Raw genomic sequence first — 24,643 nt, 5'->3', positions numbered from 1 at the left:
GTTGTTTCTGCCTATGCACTAAACAGCAGTTCAGAGTATCCAGCCTTTTTTTCTGGGTGGGGTCCTGGAAAGCATACTAGTTAGGGACTAGTTCTGTTGGGGGACTTCAGCGTTCACAAACAAATGATTCTTTGTACAAGAACATCTTAGGCCAAAGATCAATGATCGATAGGAGAGTGTCTGGTTTTTGAACCTCGGTGCTTCTCTGTTCTGTGAACTGTCTCACTAATGTCAGTTCCACATCAATAATTCTATTCTAGCGAACATCAATGTGGCCCCATCTCTCACAGATCCATCTTTTCAATTGTGGCATAGGAGAGGGATTAAATGTGTAATGGACCTTTTTAAGGAAGGGCACCTCATTTCCTTTGAACAGCTAAAGAAAGACTTCAGCATCCCTCTGTCACATTTCTTTAGATATCTACAGGTGCGGAGTTATGTTAAAAAACACTTCTCTTTGACAACCCCTCAGAGTACATGGACAGATGAATGTCTGACCATGGATCCAGTTGACAGAGGTCTGGTGTCTGTGTTGTATGGTAATATCCAGAGGGTTGCCGTCGTATCACTTAACCGTTTGGCAAGGCAGTGGGAGGAAGAATTAGGAGCCATCATTTCAGATGTAAACTGGCAGGCAGCAATTACATTGGTACACTCTTCCTCAATGTGTATTCGACATGGGCTGCTGCAATTTAAGGTTCTGCACAGGCTACATTTATCTGCAAGTAAGCTAGCCAAACTCTACCCTGGCTTAGACCCAACTTGTGTCAGATGCAAGCAAGACCCAGCTAGCCTCAGTCATATGTTTTGGTTTTGCCCAAAACTAGATCTCTTTTGGACAAATATATTTGATACATTTTCATACATGTGTAAGAAAGTAATCAGTCCCAACCCATTGACAATGGGATCGTCCCTCAGGAGACACCAATATCTAGGCACCAGGCTGAGGCTATAGCATTCTCCACTCTGCTAGCTCGACGTCGGATACTCCTTAGTTGGAAGAAGATCATGCCCCCCTCTCATAGGCGTTTAGTAGAGGACGTGATGTCCCACCTCAAACTTGAACAACTTAAATACACTGGCCGGCACAACCCATAGATATTATAAAGTCTGGCAACCATTTCTATCATACTTTGAAGATGAACTCCCCTTAACATAGTGTAGCCTACACCCCCCTCCCCACCACCACCCTTTATTTATTTATTTATTTTTTGTGTTTATATATTACTCTGTATATGCAGTTATGTGTATATGCATACATATGTGTATGTATGACTACTTTGTTGATACTGAGTAACATATCTGTTTTATTTTCTTGATTTTTCATTTATTTTCAATTATCATTATTACTATTAATATTAATATATTATATATATTAATATAGCATTATTGTTATTTATATTTTATTTCAGTTTTTTTTTTTATTTTGCTTTGCCTCTTGTCTGGGGTATTGAGTTCTACTGTGAGTGTATAATGTGAAAATCAATAAAAAAAATATTTGAATAATAACTTTTCATTTCTTAGAGGAACTACCGTATATGTTATTTTTACAAATGACAAAATGTTTTGAGTGACATTCCTACCCAGATAGTTACAGTTCAGTTTGAACTTGCCTACATATTTTCTGTTTGTAGCAATATTGGTAGACCTCATCAGTTCTCCCATACTCCTTACCTTTCTCACCAGGCCTCAGTCTACTCTGATGTTAGCCTGCAAAACTGATATTATTTGGCCTGTTGGCTGAGCCTATAAAATTATTTCTGTCTCCAGAGCAGCTCTGTTTCTGAGAAATTTGCATAACTAAAACAGTATAAAAATAATTGACAGGTAAAGGTCTACAGAAAGACCAGATCAATCAGTGCTCATCAACACAGTTTCAAACACCAGTTGGAAACACCAAACTGTTTGAAAACTAAATGTTCTGAGGGTACAATTATTATGTTGACATGTATATGACATACACCAACAGGTATGAACACAAAAAGGTGTAAAGGATAGAAACACTGAAAGAAAACATTTCTAAATGTTCACATAAATTAAGTGAAATTTTGAAGAGCTCTGTAGCAACACACAACATATTAATACATACAAAATAAAACTATACTAAACGTGCCTGTTATGACTGCAAATGAAACAAATATGTGGTTTGTGTAATTTTGAGAAAATGCAATCTCATCTGCAGGAACACATTTTTGACTTTTACAGCACTTATAACAATAAATGTAAATTGTCTTATACTCCACTGCATTATCAGGCCATTTTGAGGTAGCTGTAAAAAGTCAGTTGCTACAGAGGAAAGCTCACTTACCTATGAAGGGAATAGAGGACAAAGAGTCATATGCATGCTGTGCCAGGCTACCATTGGTCCTGCGGTTGGAGCCAGGTCCCAAAGAGATAGGAGAGAGGGTCCCTGGTGAAGGTGTCAAACCAGGGGGCTTGGGTGACTCCATATCTGTTGTGTAGTGGGGATGTTGAAGAGCATGAACGGGAGTCCGGCAGCCTGAAGGAGGCTTCTGCCTAAGGACCACATCTTGATTCAGTGAGATAGGAGAGATGACCACCCTGTCCTCTCCCAGGTGGGCTCTCTCCTCTTCTGACACAGACAGGGCAGGTGTGGACTGTGGCCTGGGTACCACCCTCCCCTCGCTGTCTGCAAGGCTGCTCCTGCGGCTGGGGCTCCAGTTGAGGTGGGGGCCGCTGTAGGTAGGCTCTCTGAAGGAGTGGGCCTGCTGGAGGAGGTGACCAGCTTTGTGGGAGAAAGTAGGACCGTAGCTTTTGTAGCTCACCAGCTCTTCCTCTTTTACACGTCTTGTTTGGGGTTCAGCTACCTGCTGACCTGACTGCCTGCCACTGGGTGGCACTGTGGAGGAAGTTGTGATGGGGGATGTCATTGTTTGGTGCTGATACCCTGAGGCTTTCTGGTCTATCTGCTTGCTGGGTTTTGTTGTTGTTGTTTGGGAGTTTTGTGTATTGTGTTCATAGCATGGTAAGACCAGTACAGAGGCTTGTGCCAGTGTTTCAACAGAACGGCCATAGTTGTGCTCGTATTCAGCGTAGGCTGCCAGTAGGCTCTCTGAGCATGACCTGCTTCCTGGTCCTGACACACCACCCCAACCACCTAGCCAATAGGAATCATGGGAAGCAGCAGCTGCCTGGTGGTGGTAGAGAAGGGTTTCTCTTCTCCGTTGCTCTGACGACGCTGTGGGGGCAGACATAGGTCCTGGGCCGAGCGCCAACCCCAGCCCCAGCTCTGTTAAACGTTCCTGAGAAATACTGCGGTGGCGTGGGGACATGTGCTCTGCAGCTTCAGCCTGGCTGTAGTACCACTCTGACAGAGCCTGGTGGCAGAGGGTGTCGGCATGGGCACGGGCAGAAGCCGGTAGGCTGCTTTTCCTTGGCGGAGGCAGTGTTGCAGAGGCAATGGCAGCATTGTGGTTAGAAAAGTGAAAGTCCAGCACATTGATGGCTGAAGAGGAGCGGCCACGGTGCCGTCCCAATGGGGTAAAGTGGCCTCTGGAATCCTCAGGACCCCCGGGCCAGCCGGATGTGAGGGTAGAAGCAGCAGACTGGTGGTTATCCAGTTGCGAGGTGGTGGGGCCAGATCGGCACTGCCAGTTGTCTAGGAGACTGTGGAGGTTGTGGCTGGGCTGGGGGGCTGTGGAACTGGGCTTTGTGGAAGGGTAAGAGAGAGGCGGAGGCTCAGGGAGGTTCTGGGCCTCACCTGAATAAGGCTTGTTGCCTTTCAGGTAGGCATCCTGGGAGTATGCCTGAGGACAGGAGGGTTAGGGCACAATGTAAAAAGGACAGAAAGGATAAAAGAACAGAGGTGGCAGGAACAGCTAGAGGGCAGATTGAGGCAGATAGAGCATGCACCTTGTTGCATTGTTTTTCTTTTTGTCTATAAAAGCTTAATCCTTATTGTACAACCAACACTGGAACTTTATTTCCTTTAATAAAGTTAAGGCAGTTATTACTGCACTGCAAGTGTATTACTTGTGTTCAATTTTTTGTCTGTTTTTATTTACCAAATACACATCTGTGTAGGTTGTTGCTGCGCTGGGAGACAAGTACTCCATGAAATCCTTCATTAACTGCAGCAGCACATGTTTTCTATATGTTGAAATGACCCTGTGGTCTGGTTTATGCTGGACAAACAAAAAGAGCTTTAAAGAGTTGCATATCTGAACATAAGACTGCAATACGTACACAAAACATGGATTATACTGTTGGCTGACATTATACACAGGTAAACAATGGCTCTGCAGCATCATTTAAGATTTCACCCTCTCCCATAGGTAAGATATTAACTCACTGCCCTCCAGAGAGGCTTACTGGATTCACACACTGCATACAGTGGAACCCTGCCATAAATATTAAATTTGTCAGGTTCCCACTAATTTGTCACACTCAGTGGATGTCTGTATTTGTACGCTTTGTACTTTTATCTTTGGAACTTTAAGAGGTGACTGTGTCTTCTGTCTCGTTTCTGTCATGGTGTTAGCCCTCTGGCATAAATTAATTACTTAATTTGTCACTCTTTCTCTAAATTGTCACACTTGACAGATGTTTGTACTTGTACTTTTTGTACTTTTTATCCTCGTAAGGTGAGGTCTGTGTTCTGTTCTTGACATGGTGAGCTGGGGCACTTGGACAGTTGTGCCACTGAGACAGTGACTAGGTAAACTCATACCCCTTGGATTCATTATCTAATAGATAAGAAACCCTGTTCAACCAATTATCCAATGACAATTGTACACCTGGTTTAGGTTGACTGTAATTGTTTGCCTCGTGTCATTGTCCACTTTGACTGATGAAGACACAGCAGTATCAAAACATTAGGCAGGTTGCACAATTAAAGGCTGTGAATTACGCTGTGCCTTTTGTCCTCTGGAAGTCTACCGCCATCAAGCTGAAAAAACACCTGGTTCAGCTGTATTTTGCTGGAAGAGGCGAAGAGAACCCTGTATTTATTATTATTATTTGATTACACAATAGTTGTTAGGAGACATTAAGTGTTGGTTTGGCTCTGCACATGAGATTTGTGGATTATAAAGAAAATATGTCCCCAACCTTATCCTTTAAAAGGTTGAATATAAGGTCGACTATTTAAGCTGACCAGAAAACTGTTAACCAACATTTGCATATATAAATTATTGGCTTGTGTATTAAAATAAAAAATAAAATAAAACCCCATTGTTTTTAATTTTATTGAGCTCTGTGTTGGTTGTTGCGTCGCCTCCCTTTAAGCAGTTCTTTTTTTACAGTTCTTTTTTGTCCATGCATATTTCAAAATTTTTGAGATAAACTTCAATAAATGGATTATAACAGAGATACACAGCCCTTGCTATTACTTAAAAAGCCTAGATAACTGTTTTATAATTTATCAAGGTGAAAGAAGGAAAGAAGAGAAAATAGAAGAAAGATCATACTCACACTTACCAACTGCAACACATCCTCATCTTTTGGCATAATTGAGAGCTCAAGAATGTTTTCACTGTAAAAAAAAAAAAGAAAAAAGAAAGATTAAAAAAAAAAAACATGTAAGTACAAAATAAATAAGAGGTCAAATATGGGATTTATAAACACGAGTCTCCCACCTGTTTTGGATAAGTGCGATCACCTGAGAGTAGGTTTTCCCAAGAATGCTTTCCCCATTCACCTTCACCAACCTGTCCCCTGTGAGCACACACATGCACGTACACACACACACACATGCACACACACACACACACACACACACACACACACACACACACACACACACACAAAATGCCAAAGGTTATGTAATCATGCTTTCCATGTATGAATTAACATTCAATCAATATTTAAATACTGAGTTAATCATTTGAATTCCCTAAACCTACTCCTCCAAAAGAGCACTTTCCTTTATTGATGTTCACTTCTAGTCTTTTTGGAAAAAGAGCAGTGAAAGACCATCAGCATTTGAGGTTGAGGAACATTTTATCCAGTTTTTCTCCCCAAAAAATCTTATCTGCTAACAACTTACATTACTGACAACCATTTCGTAATTCATCTCCTTGGCTTCAGTTCCTTTTATTACATTATCAAAATCAACTGGCACAGGTTTGAAACTTGCTCAGCATAACCAATGCATTATAATGAAACACATGTCCACTAGAAGCTGTTCATCACTCATAGCTAGTAGTTCTGACCAAAAATGAACAACCTTTTCTACTAATACTTTTGAGTTTGATACAAATCAAATGTACATATAATATAATTGCTATATGCTTGCACGTTTTTCAGCCCTGTACCCCCCACTGAGCTAAACAGATCCAAAAAAGGACTCAAAAGGTCCCCAGCTGCACTACTGGGGAAGGTTGAGACAGGCTCAACTTTATGTAAATATCCTCTGACACAGTGTGACATCCGCGATAGCCCATTGTGATCATGTTGATTTCATTCAGTGCAACCCGTGCAGTAGAGATGGCTAAGGTTTTTGGAGATGATAACACGGCTTAGAATTTTGAAACGGTCTCCCTTTCCTATTGCACAATGACACAAAGATTTTTGTCATTCACAATCATATCGAAGGAATGCTAAAACAACTTCTCCCATGTTAGCCAGCTTCTCATCTAGATAGATAGATAGATAGATAGATAGATAGATAGATAGATAGATAGATAGATAGATAGATAGATAGATAGATAGATATTTATTTATTTATTATTTATCCCCTAGGATAAATCCCCTAGGGGAAATTCATGTGCCCATTATCTCATTGTTGATAATAATAATAATAATAATAAAAACAGTTAATAATAAATAAAGAATAATAATTAGAATAGTCCATATCCTTTGGCTGAGGTGTTGTATAGCATGATGGCAGAGGGAATAAAGGATCTCCTGAACCTCTCTGTTTTGCAGCGTAGTGAGATGAGTTTCTCTGTCCTTCCAGAATGTTGTGGTTGGTATTGTCCAAGATGGCCTCTATCTTACATTGAATGCGTCTCTCCACAACAGTCCTGAGTGACGCAAAACTCCTCTCAAGCACAGACCCAGCCTTTTTTTTTAACAGCTTGTCCAGTCTCTTTGTGTTCATGTCAGACATGCTGCTGCCCCAGCAGATTGCAGCATAAAAAAGTACACTGGCCACCACTGACTGATAAACATGTGCAGCATTTCACTGCAGACATCAAAGGACCTGAGCCTCCTGAGGAGAAAGAGCTGGCTCTGCCACTTCTGATAGATGGCATCCATGTTCAGAGACCAGTCTAGTTTACTGTCAAGGTGTACACCTAGGTATTTATAAGTGTGCACCACCTCACTGTCCTTCCCTCGAATGTTGACTGGCTGAAGGGTGGGCCTAGACCTCCGAAAGTAAATGACCATCTCCTTGGTCTTGGAGATGTTCATAAAGAGGCAGTTCTTGTCGCTCCATTCACTGAAGGCCATCGTCAGATCTCTGTACTCCTCTTTCTGCCTGTTCCTGATATGCGCCAAATTAGCTGTGTCATCCGAGTATTTCTGGATGTGGCAGGACTCAAGGTTGTATTTAAAGTCCGCCATATACAGGGTGAACAGGAACGGAGCCAGAACAGTCCTTTGTGGAGCCCCAGTGCTGCTCATCACTGTCCCTGAGACACAGTTACCCAGCCTGACGTACTGTGGTGGTCTCGTCAGGTAATCCACAATCTAGGATGTAAAGCAGGGATCCACCCCCATCCCTTCCAGCTTGTCTTTAAGAATGGGGGGTTGGATGATGTTAAATGCACATTAGAAATCATAGAAAATAATCCTCATGTAACTACCTGGCTCATCCAAGTAAGAATGGGCCCAGTGGAGCATGTAAAGGACAGCATCATCCACTCCAACATGTTCTTTGTAGGCGAACTGTAGGGGGTCTAGTTGCATGTTCAACCTGTGGCCTCAGAAGGTGGAGAAGCAGCCGCTCCAGAGTCTTCATGATGTGAGGGCCACCGGTCTGTAGTCATTTATCTCAGCAGGTCACCCTACTTTAGGTGCCAGAACAAGACATGATGTTTTCCACAGGACCGGGACCCTCCCTGTTTGTAGACTTAAGTTGAAGATCCTCTGGAGAGGCTCAGCCAGCTGGGCTGCACAGTCCTTTAACAGCCACGGACACACACCATCCGGGCCTGTTGCCTTTCCAGGGCATGGCCTCTTGTGCTCCGCCCTCCCCTCCTCCGCTGTAAAGGGCAGGAGACTTGACCCCAGTGTGGAGGGAGTTGCAGCTGCAGTGTCAGGTTGTGGAGGAAATGCCGTAGGAGAAGCTACAGCTGAAGCAGTGGGAGAGAGAACAGGTGAGGCTGTGTCAAACCTGTTGTAGAACAGGTTGAACTCATTGGCCTTGTCCACATCACCTGATGTTGTGGCTGTTCTTCTCTTTATAGCGAGTGACGGTCCTCATCCCCTTCCACACCTCTCTGGTGTTGTTGTGCTGCAGCTTCCTCTCTACTTTCTTTTTGTAGTCTTCATTCACCTGCTTTACTCTCCTCTTCAGCTTATATTGCACAGACCTGAGCTTCTCCCTGTCTCCATCTCTTGAGCCATTGACAGTTCACTTGAAGTGGGTGAGGAATTATTGAAATTGGTGTCTTTGCATAACACTACAAAGGGTGTGGATGTTTTCAACGCCATTAAATATATTGTTGGTGTGAATGGGGGATTTTACAAGCTTCCAGCTGCTGTTACCGACGGCTCATCATCAATGCAAGGAAGACGCACTGGATTCACCTGGCTCCTCCAACAAAGAGGCCTTGACTGTCCAATACTGTGCTCATCATAGAGCAGGTGTGTAATGTTTTCACATTATTATCATTATTATTATCATTATTACTATGAATCATTTTTTATCATAGGCTAAAAAATCCTCCAATCTCAATTGGGGGAACAGCAAAATTTGTAGCCTTTTTGGATGAAGTGAGCACTGTTTAGGGGACGTTTACAGACGACACTGATATCACATAGATGAGCCGTGGGAAGTGCTTGGAGGGGTTATTTGTGCAGTGCACTGAAATCATAGTGTTTCTGGAGGACACTGTGTGTGTGTGTGTGTGTGTGTGTGTGTGTGTGTGTCTTCTACCTGTACACAGTCCGGCTTGTTGGGCAGGGCCATTTTCTTTGACACTCTTCACAAAGATGGTATCCATTGGCTCCAAACGAGACCACTGACAACATGCTTAAACACACACACAGGCACATTCACATCCAAATTCAGAAAAAAACTTTCCTAGATTGAGACTATCAGCAAAATCTACAAAGTTGAATCAGCTCCATCTACATGTGCAAACAAAGGGTCCCCTTACACACACAGTATCAGCATTGTGCTTAATTTAACAGATTACAATAGATTCTAATTAGTCCCAAGGGTATGTAAATAAATGAAATGATTCATTCTACATATCCAATGGCTAAACATCTGCGAACAATGTGTAACCAATTAAGTCAACAGGAAAATGAAACACTCACCAGGTCCAGTAGCATTTCCATTCTCTTCATCCTGTGCAAGAGACACCGAGCAGATGTTAAATGTTTTCTGTGCAAGGAGGAGAGGACCACAGGGGGGCGCTTCTCGCCTCACATTACACCCAGCACAGGTCTCCTTGACACCAGCTGACTTTGCTGCCTCGACTGTAAATCAGTCGATTTACATCATGACTATCTGACTAACTCTCTAACTGTCTCATAAAGTGTCCTGTAAACTGTCCGTCTGTCTGTCTGCCTGTGTCAGCTCATTCCTGACGTGGACACTCAAAGGGCACTCTGGATAAAGACTGAACTCTGCTGCCACACAGTGACCTCCGTCCAAGCCACAAATGCTACCATCTTGTCTACAGGAGCCATATTTGTGTGGAGCAGATGACTTGCAGGCTGAATGCAACACTTAAGCTTATACAGTTATCCCTGTATGATGTGTGTAGACTCTGATCTCTGATTCTTCTGACTGTTTTTTTAACATAACAGCACAGACTGATTTTTCCATACATCATACACATGAAGAACACAGACAGACATAAAAACTATGCTTAGAACTTTTCAGAACTTTAGAACTATGCTTCGGTAACATTTTATTTGATCCTCAAGGTCATTTGTTGTTGTTGACAACAATCTACAAGATGTATCCAATTCCCAAATAATTTCCAATAACTACCCTGGACTATGTAATTTGGTGCTAATTACAGGGGAAATAGAGATGGTTTGCAGTTGGGACACTAACAGTTAATTCTGATTAATTGCCAGCAAAAGCAGAGAGTCTTGTAATCAATGTCCAGCAGGTCAGATGAGCATGCAAAAATGTTTCTATAGGCCTGCACACAATTCATGTGAATTATACATAAATAATTAATCAATATTTAATTGGGTTTAAATGGAGCTTCTCTATCAAATAAATTCCTATTTTCAGTATAATTCATACAAGTTACATGGTTCTCTCTTGAAAACCTCCCTAGAACTTATTAGGAAAGGACAGATTGGCTCCAGGTCGAGGTCCAAAAGCAGAGAGGCAAATCACTTACTTTGAGGCTGTGGAGGGAGGACTCTGGTGGGTAGACAATGAAGTGGCGCAGAGTGAAGCCGAATCCCTGTGAATTCTTCTGGAGTAAAATGGTACTTGGGCCCTGCCACGACCCGCCCTCCACCTCACCCGATGATGGCGGCCAGCGCCTGTTCTCATTGGATGACACCACGCCATCTCTCCGCCCTTTAGCCTATTGAAAAGAGAAGTTGGAAAAAATGTTTCAGTCAACATTGCTTAACTTTACTTTCCCTTTTGGAATATGGACAAAACTTTACCATGTGAATCATAAAGTACATCTCAAGTATCATTTTCAGGTGTCTCCACTGAACTTGTCTATGTGAGTGTGAATTTATCCACAGTTGAATAGATTTAAAGGAAGTCTGCAGGGGTGGGTGTCGGTGTGTGTGTTCCTTTCACTCAGGACTCTGCCCAGATTCGACCAGAGCAGAATTCCTTCAATGCCAGGAATTTCTCTGAGACTTCCTCTCTCCAAAAAGGAAGCTCTGTTTTCACCAACAACCTCAACTATAATCACATTTATTAACTGCATCCAACAATGGCAGAGTTAAAAATATATACCATCTATAAATAACAGTCATTAAACAACAGGAACTTATTAGGGCTCATAAACACAGATCTGGAAAATTAGATGAACAATAGACCTTCACAGAGAGAGACTAAAAACATCCACAAATAACTGTATGTGGTACAGGAGGTCCACAACAAAGAAACACAGAGAGTGGACCTTCCAACAAGAGAAACGACTAACCTGCTAACCCACCTGATATTTAACCTTATGATGCAATACTGTGCAGGTCTGAAAAGATAGTCGATCAGCAAAGAAGTGTGACTTCAGTGTTGTGCCTGAACTGAGCCAAAAAGCTCTATTAGGAAAAAAAAGACTAGGCCGACACAGTATATGGACATAATCATAATTACTTCAGACTTTAATTGTACAGCACTTTTCATACAGTCTAACACGAAGTGCTTTACAAAATAGAAGCAAACACACACACACACACACACAGAAGGAGAGAGAGAGAGAGAGAGCACTAAGTGATAAAAACAATAAAAAAAAAAGAAAATTAAGACAACAATAACAGGAAGTTAAGCAATGCTATCGTGAATCTCATAAATTATAAACCTGAAATAATACTCCAGTTGTCGTTAGTGTGTTAAGTAATTCTTAAAAATCTGAGATAAAAGATGCCCATTGTTTGGGTGGTCTGTAAAGTGAGTGAGGTTGCTGTGCCGCCACCTTTTTTACCTTTCCTGGAAGGAGTATGAAAAATTGTAGTTTGGTGGTGAGGCTCAACAAGGGTAGCTTATTTCAATAGAGCGAGTTAGTTCTCAGTGGCAGTTACCATTATATATGTCTTGAAGGCATAATACACTGAAAGCTTGAAAAAGATTAAAGCTCAAAAAGGCTTTTTTCCCACCAGACATAGCAGGTATAATACAGGTGTTGCAGCAGCGATAATTGTGTACATTGTTAGTTGGGTACATTGTTGTGCTAGATTCCTCATCATCTGACATCTCTGCAGGTGACATTTCATACAAGTTAATGGAAACAGAGGTGAGATGTTGTACATGTTTACCTTCCCCTCCACATCTCTTACCTTACTAACCCACCCACTCAATGTGAAATGCCAACATACTAGAGTATGTTTTATTGAACTGTGTGATTTTATTTGCCAGCTCTATTTGTAAGTGTGTGTACATGAACATTTATCTATGAGTTTAATTAATCAATATTGTCCTTGCATAAATAAAGGATTCCCCTTTGAACATTTTACAGTTTCTGAATGAGAAATAGTATCACTTTCAGGGTATTGTTCATGCTGCCTTACTGTCGCACTGAACAGAGCCAGAAGGCAGAATAAACAACACAGTACATACTATCACTTTAAAAAGTTTATAATTACATGTTTTCAGCCAGTTGTTTATTTACACATCCAGCAGAAAGACATTAGCTTTACCTTTCATTAAGAGTCCAACCAGTGAATGCGAGTCAAATATTCACTCCTCTTTTAGCTCTGTTTTGGTCTCCACCAACTCCTGAGAAAAAAGTCTGGCTCCTTAGCTGCTAAATGTTCCAGATTCTTAATAACTAGTTGGTAACCTCGTCTGTATGGTGCGGAGAAGGTAGGTCTGATGCTGTTGGCAACAAGGCTGTTGAGCAGTGAGACTGAAACAAAGCTTTCTGAAGCACTCAATCACTATGAAGCAACTGTTGAAAACGGTTTAATGTTTCAAGCGTCTCATATAATCAAAATGGCAACTGTTGGCCAAAACCTTGGTATTGAACTTGTATGGATAATGAACAGTGGACAAAATACAGTAGACAGTACTGAAGATATCTTACTGCTGGATTATGATGACAGGGGAGACCGAAAACATAGTCGCCATGCACACTGACACGCACATCACATCATTATACACAAAAAAGCACTCAAACTCGACTAAGCCAGCTACACAAACAGGAAGCCTGTTCAGGAACTGGATGGTCAAGCCCTTGGGAAGCATGATTTGGGGAAACCTCCGCCTCTAAGAATAGTTCCAAGGAGAGCAAGGAGGGGACATACACTTTCCACAGAGAGAACTTATTAAGTTTAGATCAATTTTTTTTATTATATGTTCAAACAGATAACAATAACCTCTATAAACTATTCTCAAATCACTGAAAGGCAGTGTTAGTTTGTGATGTTGGCTTGCTTTCTAACCAGATATTAAATAGTTTTAAGGCTTTTACTTCACACTGACTTATTCAAACTTTTTAAAAGAGCCACTCTAATAGCATTACATAACATTTATTTTCATTACCATCAGCCTTCACAACACACAATGAATAACCTCAGTTGATTCCAGCGTGTGTGTGTGTGTGTGTGTGTGTGTGTGTGTGTGTGTGTGTGTGTGTGTGAGTGAAGAGAGAGAGAGAGTGAAGGGGTGGGGCTTGTTTTTTTCTTAATTGCTTATATTTTGTAAAGCACTTTGTGTTACACTGTATGAAAAGTGCTTTTTATTGTTTTTATCACTTAGTGCTCTCTCTCTCTCTCTCTCTCTCCCTGTGAGTGTGTGTGTGTGTGAGAGAGAGACTGGCTGTGTGTGTATGTGTGTGTGTGTGTGTGTGTGTGTTAGTTGGGTACAATGTTGTTTTAAATTCCTCATCATCTGACATCTTTGCAGGTGACATTTCACACAAGTGAATGGAAACACAGAGGTGAGATGTTGTACACGTTTACCTCCCCCTCCATATCTCTCTCTTGCACTCACTCACACACTCACTGCATATACAAACATCTTTCTATGATTTGCATTAAGTTATGCAAATGCCCTTGCATACATAAAGGATACCCCTTTTGTCAGAAGTGACTTCTCACCTGCAATATAATCCACTTTTTCTTACTTTATCAGTATGCTCAGTATGTCCAAACACTAATATTTTTACCAACCGGCTGCTAAATTATAAATTACGAATGCTTTTGTCTCAGTCCCTATTCACCACCATGATAAGTGTGTGGCCAGGTTCTGTTGTAAGTTACCCCTGGATTTGTTACTACTGTTGGTTAAAAATTGCACCTGAACATCAGTGCTTTGTTCATGCTGGGAATGAAGACAGTTTGTCCAAACCTTCCTGAGTCCTAACCCAGACCCCCTCTTATACAAAACACAAACCATTGAAGGAACATTTATACACTGAAATATAGCCTGTACATTTAAATGTAAGCTTGTCTACCCAAGGCTACATGCTCACTGAGCAGAATTAAATGTTCTGCACATTCTACATCAAATGTGATGATCCCGAACACTCTGCAAAATTGTGCTCTTTCAAAACATGGGCTTGTTGTGGTGTCTTAAATATAGCTCATCATAAACATGGGCCAGCAGCTGAATTAATTTACAAATGTTTTTGTTGAGTACTATAATGATTTAGTAATTGTGCTCCTCTGACATTTAGACTACAGCAGAGTGAGCTGAACTGAGAGAGCAAGAGTGACACGATGCAAAAAGACACACATCCAGCCTGGATACACAGATCAGATAATACAAACTGACAGATACTTTGTGTGACAACACACACTCACACACAAAGCGCAGACAAGCTGGATAACTAAAAGACACACTCTACCAGCAAACAAACATGCTACATGCAGTGTGTGTTGAAGCAGTGTGATCCTTGATGCATATCTGAACAGATGATGTAAAAGCACGACCACACACACACACCCACGTCTGAATACTGTACACAAACAAGGCTTTACATAAAGTTACATGAATCTCAGTGCGTAGTGAGGGCATCAGCCTCGTCTCCCTTCCCCTCCGCTAGTTAACAGGCCCCCTCAGTGCTACATTATATAACACCTAAAGGAGGCACAGAGACATAACATAACACACACACACACACTCAAATGAGTCAAACACCATGTGCTCAATCTTCCTCCAAACTGTAGGTGACAACAGGCTGGTAATACACATTCTGTTCAGCTCCACTCTGCAGTACCTATGCTAACACACTGAAGTTCACAGCAAGGACCTTAACCTTCGCTCCCTCTGATAAAACGAGAATTTACACTTGTAGAAAAGGACATGGTCAATAATGGTGTCTTTCCTGTGCACTGATCAGAGCAGACAGGAAAGGTTAAAGAAGGATGGTAGAAGACTAATACCAGAGGACATACACCTGTCCACAGTCATCAGATCAGACAGGAGATGAAGAGCCTTCAGATGATGACAGCCATAGCTGTTTTTAGAGCTGCAGTCAATCTACTATGTTCAAGGATGGAGCAATGGCAACATCCAAAGGTAGTCCAGTACAAAAAAAGAACAAAGCTGCCAAATTGGATTGATAGTTTCACTTGTTTCAATTTTTGTTTTACTCAAGTATGATCCTTCATTCCACAATTTGGTGTCCTGGCCCACAACTTTACAGTTTTTTCTCATCAACCTCGTTTCCAGCCACAGTAAGAAGCTGAGGAACAAATAAACCCAATGCATACTACCTGCTCAGCAGAAAAAACAGAGCTAAAACAGAGGGAATATTGGGCTTTGATTCATCTGCTGGACACAAACACCACTCCACATGAATGATCTTGTTGATGGTTATGTTGCTCTGTGACTGCTAGATGTGGAAATAAGAAAAGGGTTAGGGTTAGTTCACCAGCAAGTTCACCATATCAACATCATGAGGTGTCAGTGTTTTGTTTGCAACGTGTTTCTGCTGAAAAAAAGTGGCCACAGCATTAGTTATTGCAGGTTTAAATTAATTAGGCCATCAAAAACATGACTCCAAATGAAATCTAATGTTGCTCTGGGTGGGCAAGACTTTTATATAGACAACTGATGCTGACACAATATATCAAATGTGTGATATTCGGCTGGTTGTGGCATTCTGTCCCCAAAACAAAAAGGAATGCAGAAAGGCAACATTAATAACTTCAACATCATCAATTCTTGGCTTTCTGATTCTGAAAGACTTTCATTGGTCTGGCTTTGAAGACAGTGAGTTCAACAAACAGTGCCTAATGATGATCTAAAGCATGTTTCAGATTCCTTTTGAGCTTTACAAAAATGTCTTTGGGAAAATGTTGACTTTAGAAAAGTAATCATGTATTGGCAGTTACAGCACAATACTACCATCCACCCTCTTACCCAGGACAATCGATGGCGCTGTATGACCCTCTTGGAGCTCCGTCTTCTTGGTGATGCAATGAATGTCCGCCGGGGTGAGGCGCGAGGTGAAATATTCCTTAACACTGCCAGCCAGATACAGCGAGGTTCGGCATCACTGCAGTCCACCCCGACAGAACACTGAAATTGCCACTTGTGGCCTGATGGAGCTGGTGCAACACCCGACACCCTCAGCATACCTCCATATTAGTACCCACATGTACTGACTGTGCAATGAACATGAACTAACACACACCAGGGGTCACAAGACTTTGGACACCACAACTGATAAATCCAGTCACTTTTGCACGATCTGCTTGATGCACCATAGCCAGAAGTGGTAACTGAGGATAAGTCAATTTTCCATTGACTTACAGTAAGGTCAACTTCTCAAGTGTCTCACACTCAGACTACGGATTCAAAACACCTTCAGTGTATGAAGTGGTAATCCTTGAGTTGGATTTAACCAGAGCTTCATCATTCGTGTATATCTTCCACTCGGCAACTGACTGGTTGTGTTTTGTAGTGTCAAAGATAGACAGCCAAGCCATGAAGATCCTGCCAATAGCCAAGAAAAGCATCCAATTTCGGATTTGATTAAATTTAATCTGTCTTTATTTTGTCCAGTTTTCTAACATGTTGTCTCAAGATAGTCCTCATTTCTTTTTACCAATCTGAGTGTGACTTCAACAAATCTTGACTTCTTCTTGCATTTTCTCACCTTTCATTTAGTCCAATTCACAGTTCTAGATGAGATCTTCGGCTTTGGTAGCATCCTTGTGTTGAGAAACAGCATTGGTCCCAGTGAGAAACTGTGACAACATTAGTTGACAGCTCTCTCTAATTTCAACTAGTTCTCTTCATATTTTTCAAAACAGAATTGTCTCCATGTCAGAAAAATCACACTCATTTCACTGCAGTAGTGGTTTGCTGGTGCCATGCAATTTGGCTTAAATTTAGGGCTTGTCTTTGGACTTTGGAAACAAACCCATCGCAGACCAGATGAATTCTGTCCCTGGACCAGTTGAGCTGAGAAGGCAGTTTGTAGTCAGTTTGTTGGAATTGGAAACAATCCCGTGCTGCTGCTGCTGATCCTGTGCGCCCCCCTCATACTGCCACTATAGTGAAGAATTGGCTGTGGCTAGCTATCTATATTGCTGTCTAAGTACAGTCTTCGCTGTTCTGAACACTGTCATGAAGCTCTCTCCTTTCAGTCTCTCTCTCTCAATAGTTTCTGTTTGCTGACATCCCCGCACTCTCTCTCTCTTTTTCTCTCTCACACTCACATGCCTCTCCTCCTTTAGCTACACAATCCAGCCCATTGGTAGAGCAGAGAGCAATGTTACTCTCTCTCTCCCCCTGTTCTGGGTCTCCCCGTCTCCTCCATTTAGACTCACAAGTCTGTGCCTGATGCTGATGTACTACAAACTAAGCAAGCAAAGTGACTATTTGATTATTAACTAATTTGTAGAACAACAGAAGAGTAATCAACAAAAACTGGTCAAGCAAGCAAACATTCATTGGTTCCAGTTTCTGAAATCTGACCATCTGCTGATTTTCTGTTTAATATTAGTGTAAAGCGAAATCTTCAATTGGACACAACAAGCAATTTGAAGATATCTTATGTTCTGCAAACTTATGATGAGCATTTTACTTTTTTCTCTGTCCACACTCAACATGCTTGTTGATCAGGACCAATGTATGTTTTAAATATGGTGCCTTAAATAAATACTGTAGCCAGAAGCTGGTGCTGTGCTGTCCAACAGCCTTCCATTAGACAGGTAATGCTTATTTACCAGCAAGGTGACACCTTATCAGTAAGATTTTACTTGAGCTTTTCATCCAGTTCTGTTGTATTGATGTGAATTGTATTTTTTTTTTTTGCACTATTGTCGTTTTAGTTTAAGATTCTGTTGTTTATTTTTTTGTTACATGAATAAACCAAATCAAACCTTTCATTCAAAGAGTGAGATGATAAGACTGGAATCAGTTCCATATCTTTGTATTAAATTTGTTGCTGGAATTAGGACAGGATTAGCCTATTTTAGCATAAAGTGTACAACCAACCGGTAATTGATGTTTGAGGCCAACACTTGAATTGATGTTGGAAGGCTAAAACCTTTGATAAAAATATTATCTGGAGATAGTAATAACATTTTTACAAGGTTGTGTGATTTAACATTCTTGCTGATTTATATGACTGATAAAAAGAGAAAGCAGGGGCTTACCAGCTAGCCAAGCTCTCTCTCATTTTAATCTTAGAGCTAGTATCAGCAGCAGTTGAGTCATGTTGAGTCGAGTCTACATAACCTGTAGACTACAGGGTTGTAGTACTGAACAGTCTCAGCAGCGAGTGCATCCAGCTATAGTAAACCCAGAGGGGTAAATGGTCAATTATGTGGTTAATTAATGCACTGATAAATGGTGTTACTAATTCACTTGATTACTGTTTGACAAAGTTTGCTTTAAGTTGCTTTCATTTACAACATGGCTGACAGTTAGTTTGGTAACAGAAAGAAGGTTTCGTTAATGTCAGATTTGGAGTGCAAGCCTGTAGCTGTTTCCTGAAGCCAGTATACAGTATACCTGTGTAAACTCATTTTACAGTATATCAAACTCACAGGCATACCATAGAAAGTATTCACTCAATTATTTCCAGCACACACCTGTCTGCCCACACTGTGCCTATACAGTGTATAGCCTACATGCGCCACCTACTTTACCTTATAGGCTCATGTTTTTATGTCTTTGTTCATCACTTGTGATATGAAAATATCAGATTTCCATAAAGTCAGAGAAAGTGTGCTTCCTGGTCATAGCAATTGTAAAATTTTAGCAGATCAGTGTCTGTCTTGCCAACTTTTAGGTGGCAGTCTTTATAAGTGTTGGATGACTTGGACAGAGCCAGGATAGCAGTTTTGCCATGCTGCCATTCTTTAGCTGTTTAGTGCACTACTTTTGCTCTGTGCCATTTTAGTAGTAAGTATCCAAATTCTCAGTTTGAAATCCATACACCATATAGTGCCATCAAAATATTACACACTATGTACATTACTTTTTGCTTGATAGATGCAAAATTTACAGTTGTGCAACATTTCATCCGTCAAAATTCCTTACTTACGACTTGGTGTCAGGTGGGAACAAAGAATGAGAGAGACATAAGTATTTTTGCTAAGTAAAACTAAATGCATCCTGTAACAGTCTCTGTACTAAACACACAGACATGATATCCATCTTTTCATCTCACCTTCAAAAAGAAAGCAACTAAGCATATTTCACAAACTGGTAAGGTGTTCCATTAACCAATAATGTAAGTAAGTAGCAGTCCTCTGTGTATAAAGTAGGTATTAGACAAAATTATGAACGAATGTAAATCAGTGTGTGTGTGTACGTCTATGTGTATGTCCTGTTCTAGATAAATGTAAAAAAAGCAAGTGTGTGAGATATGTGATATATGTGCAAAAATAATATTATCAAACTATAATCAAGCATAGATGTTTGTGCTTCTTGAAAAAATGTGAATGCCAGACTGTGTGTGTGTGTGTGTGTGTGTGTGTGTTTGTGTGTGTGTGTATGCACGTGTCCGTCCTCCTTGAACCCTCCATCACAGCCCTAGCGGCTCTAGCAGTGCTGTCAGCCCCACATTCCTGTTTCCACTGACACCTGAGGGCAGCTACAATGAGACAGTAAGAGAAAGGGAGAATGACGATAAAGAGGGAGAAGTGGGATGTAGAGACACTAAAAGAGGCTGACGTCCATGCAAACATCATCCAGCAGCCTCTGCATCTCTCATCTCTTGTCATCTTGTGATCTTCACTTTCCTTTTCTCTTCTTTCCTAACCCCTTTTCTTCGCTACTTGTTTCTTTTACATTGGTCACTGTCCCTTTCCCTAATTGTAAAACATTATTCTGGCATTAGTGTGCGTGACTCTTCGTCTGACAAGTTTGGATTGGGAAAAAGCACTGTGACCAATTTCTGTACTATGTTTCCTTGACTGTGAGGACTTGAGGCAGAACAAAAATAACAATGTGTTGCATGAGTCAGAGGAGAATATGCATCTGTTCTGTCCTGATTCTTCATACCTCTAGTATGAAGGCAACAAACCACATGATGCCTTTGAGGAGGGATGCTTCAGGGCTATGAAAGCACCTACCAGAGCATAAAAACACATTTAATCAAATGCAGTTAACAGATCTATCTATTCATCAACTGATCTAGGGAGAATGAACTATGTATATTCAGACTGCCTAAATAAAATGCTGAATGCCATGGCCAGAGAAAGAGCTGAAGCAAAATACTGGCTAAATCCAGTGGCTGCAGCTACAGACAAAATAACAGCAGAGCAAAGTTTGAAAAAAAAAAAACGTCTTAAACAGACTAAGGTATTCATGTGCTTTTTTGCTTTCATTGGAAGGCTAAAGACTTTGATAAAAAATATTATCTGGTGATAGTAATAACATTTTTACAAATATTCCACACTATGTACATCACTAAGTTGTAAATTGGTAAGGTAGGTTTGTCTCCCTTTTATAAATAAAACCCACTTCAGTTACATAAGTTGTAAACTTATAAATGTACTGCAGTTGGGGTCAGAAGAAGAAGAGCAAAGCAGAGAGAAAGGTAAATAAAGAGCTGTCAGCCAGAATCTTAGTCTAAAAGAGACCAGACCCAGACAGAAAGGGGGGGGGGGGGCAGAGAGGGAGGAAATACCCAACGAGACAGCAAGTGAGATGAAAAGAACACTGAGAAATAATCTCTGTAGGACAAAGAGTCAAGACTTGATCATGTCACTAAAGCACAGTTAAGTGTAAACAGCTAAATGTTATAAAAACACCATCAAAGGTGAAAGTGAACAGACAGAAACAGAGAGAGAGACATGAAGTAACTCAGCTGGCAGAAGAATCACACCTGTAAATTTGAGCACTTCCGGTTTTAATTAAGGTAATTCACATCTGGACTGGGTATCGACACAATTTTTACATGTCTTTTTGAGCTTAGAATCAGCACCTAAATGTATTCACTTCTTTTGTTTGTAGTCATTATGTGCAAAAATCTTGCTTTTGATCTATTTTTGGAACTAGTTCTATTTGGATATGAGAGGGACTTACGATAAAATCATCAAAGAAACAGATCCTCTAATACCTTAGGTGCACCACGTCAAGTGACGAGTCAACAAGGGTTGTTAAACTGTTACAGCAAGTGAACTGTGTTAGAAATAGTTATCATGAACATAAATCCCTGCATATTTTAGGTGTCTTATTGTGTATAGTTGTATATGTTTTACTTTTTTTTTTAATTAAATTTGGAACAGTGTCAGTTATGTTCTAAGTGTTTCAGATCTATAAGCGTGAGGACTTGAAGTGCAACACATGAAGAGTTTTGTGTTTCTATGTAGTAGCTAAGTAATAATTATCATCATGGATGATCTTCCAAGATTAATAAAAAGTCTGTGAAGCCTTCAATGATTTTCAACCCTCTTTCCACATGTTTATTTATGCTTTCCTGTACACAAACTTCATTTAAAGAGCAACTGAATAGCAGCTGAAAGGTTTTCTCTTATTTCTTGTGACCAAAATACATTCTGAGCTGCTATTTTTCAGTGTGTGTTCCCTGGTGGACAAACTCTGTGATGGAGTAACTGTTTCTAAATGACCTTAAACATGACTTTGACATGTCTCTAATCACATTTCACAGTTACTTATTGGCTGACATATCCGCCAATATTGATAAATCTATGAGGAATTAATATCAGCCAGACATTTTAAAATGCCCTCTTGTGATGAGATGCTAACTTTTGTATGTGTTGACAAGCAATTGCCTTTTTACAGATCCTATGGAGTGATGTTCGTGTGCATCTAATGAATGCTAATATTCATTCATTTTAAAGTGTGTCTGTAGTTGCTAAATTTTCCAATGTCCAATTTCCAATTGTCACATTTAATGATGTTTACAGCTCACATGAATCTACACTGACAACAGCTTCTAGGAAAGAATGACAGAAAGAGAGAGCGATAGAGAAGAGACAAAGAGAGACAGGATGAATAGAAGGATAAAAAAAGGACCAACACAGCTGCAGAGGATGCTGAATAGACATAGGAGCCTCTCAACAATGGGACAGAACAGTGATCCAAGCACACAGTAACACACGCATGCTCTAACCAATGCACCTTTTTGACTTTTTTGTATAATCATAATATTCCTTTTCAAATCACATTTTTCTTTGATATCCAGGGGATATGTCAGGGGATTCATGTTGTATGATATTTTCATAACAAATGTTTCTAGTTCAGACAGCAGGATGCATACAGTACATTCTCCCACTCTGTGTGGTTCTGAAGAAAATGGCTCAAATGTAAAAGTATGGAAAAGGCCAATTCAGTTGTTCATCCATACCTTCAATGTTTTACCATATTTTACTCAGGAATTCAGATTTTCCATTTTCTATTGTGTCATTTTTCAGGCCCGGCTGCAAAGAGTTTAGTTTCTTAACAACAAAATCTGATAAATAACTTTTAACATAACAAATAACACAGATGCACACACACACACACACACACACACACACACACACATAGAGCTGAGCCACAGAGAAGAGAGGAGACATGAATGAGTTTCACTGCTTCCACGTAACAGCCACACCGGGGCAGCACTGCTTTACAAAATGAGTTCCTATCACACATTGAATCAATGTCACTGCTTTCATTCTACATTTGAATTTATGGTAATTTTCAATTCCTTGATCACCAAATCACCACAAATAAAGGCATCAAAGATCATTGACGTAAAGGCCTAACAATATTCTCATATAATCTTAAATTCAAAGAGACAGTCAGTGCATACATTTTATCCTGCAGAAGTGCTGTTGAGTATGATGCTCATCTCTATGACATCTGATAAGAATGATGGCTCATACATGACCGTAAGTGAAAACTACATACAGGCTCTGACCGAAATATGTTAACATGAGGAGATCAGAGCTATTAATGAGTATAATAAGGAGGACACAGGCGCTCGGGAAAGCTCACTAACTGACCTATTTTTAGTCAACTGTGAAAATTGTTCTGAGCTAAAAATAACTACAAATTCATTTTATGCATCTTTGATCGTTTTCATTTGAGACATACCTGCTGTCACGAGGCTGGTCTGCCATCCAACCACTAATACATAAATACAGTATATGATTTCCAACATCTATTCAACCTTTCACTTAATACTTGACAACACTGACAGCAGGTGATCAAGTGGCTTCATGAGATCCTGCAACTAACAATTATTTTCATTATCATTTTCTCAGTTAATTGATTAGTTGTTTGGTCTACATGAAAACAGCTAAAATGCCTATCACAGTTTCCCAGACCCCAAGATGACATCTTTCAAACGTTTTCTTCTGTCAAATCAACAGAGCAAAACCTGAATATATTTAGTTTGCAGAGATAAAAAGCAGAGAAAAAAGGAAATACTCAGGAGGAGTGTGAACAAGCAAATATTGGGCACTTTTTCTTAATTAATTGATTGGAGTGCTTATTGATTTGCTTAAGTTTGCTTATGGATTAATCAAGTAATTGTGCCAGCTCTAGATTCAATAAGCATATTCAATACAATATTGCACTTCAATAGAACGCGAACACTTAAAAAAGCGTAAAAGTAATGTAAAAGCTTTATGACTGATCCTCAGCCAGATCAACTTGGCCCTCAGCAGACACTGTATCTTTACGGTTCACCAGCACTGAACCCGGACCAGCCGGGGTAGATGTATAAGACCATTGTTTCCTGTTAGACAGTGGCTCTGTGCATCTGAAAAGGCAATGGGACAGTTTGGGTATTTGTGTTTCAAAGAACACAGTACTATCAGAAAGGAAGGAAATAACAGCAGAGGATACCACACTGACAGACACACTGATAACAAGGGCTCAGTAGAACCGCTGTTCTACCAGACACTGCTCTGAGGTACAACAATATTTCTGTCCAAAAAAGCCTACAAAATAGCATGTAGATCACAAGACACTTAATGCTTCCATTTAAATTCAGCATTAATACTAATTACATATACACAAGACAAACACTTCATCCCACCTTTAAGTCAACCTTTAAGTATGGCTGATTGGAACGAGAAACACTTGTGTTAGGACAACACTGTGTATGACTTTCTCTTTTTTGAGCCCAAACCTTACACAATTTGATTTAAGCTTGGCAGATTCAAAAATCTATATTTTAGACCAAGTGGATGAATAATGCTTTTGTTACTTTTGTTGGTTAAGGTGTGTTATGCTTGCAGTGGCCAATGTAGCCTGCAGTCTGCAGCATTGATGAGGAGGGTTAGAGAGGTCTGGAAAGATAATTTCTTTCTCTTCCGACCGGACCAACACATCAAAACACGCTGATGAGGAGAACCTATGGAGTTAACAACAGGGACAACAGTTGAGTTCCCCTGGTCCTGCGTTATCAACACAAGTTATTATGTTTGCTTAAAACAA

General features: G+C 40.5%; 1 protein-coding gene across 7 annotated transcripts in view; it reads right to left on the bottom strand.

Moving 5' to 3' along the window:
• LOC130162883 (rho GTPase-activating protein 23-like) overlaps positions 1-24,643 on the bottom strand; it is a 79,126-nt gene that overhangs the window by 17,238 nt on the left and 37,245 nt on the right. For 4 of the 7 annotated variants that reach the window (XM_056366733.1, XM_056366736.1, XM_056366738.1 and 1 more), the window contains exons 1-7: positions 16,151-17,374; positions 10,500-10,691; positions 9,454-9,484; positions 9,068-9,163; positions 5,598-5,676; positions 5,434-5,494; positions 2,309-3,767 (exon numbers count right to left, since the gene is read on the bottom strand). In XM_056366733.1, the coding sequence (XP_056222708.1) occupies positions 2,309-3,767; positions 5,434-5,494; positions 5,598-5,676; positions 9,068-9,163; positions 9,454-9,484; positions 10,500-10,691; positions 16,151-16,366 (2,134 nt within the window). In that variant the 5' untranslated portion in view covers positions 16,367-17,374. Of the gene's footprint in view, positions 1-2,308; positions 3,768-5,433; positions 5,495-5,597; positions 5,677-9,067; positions 9,164-9,453; positions 9,485-10,499; positions 10,692-16,150; positions 17,375-24,643 lie in introns of those variants that run through there. The other 3 variants (XM_056366737.1, XM_056366735.1, XM_056366734.1) reach the window with 2 other exon arrangements.

This window comes from Seriola aureovittata, chromosome 21, assembly GCF_021018895.1.
Source record: "Seriola aureovittata isolate HTS-2021-v1 ecotype China chromosome 21, ASM2101889v1, whole genome shotgun sequence".
Lineage (NCBI taxonomy): Eukaryota > Metazoa > Chordata > Actinopteri > Carangiformes > Carangidae > Seriola > Seriola aureovittata.
This window is presented reverse-complemented; position numbering and strand designations above follow the sequence as displayed.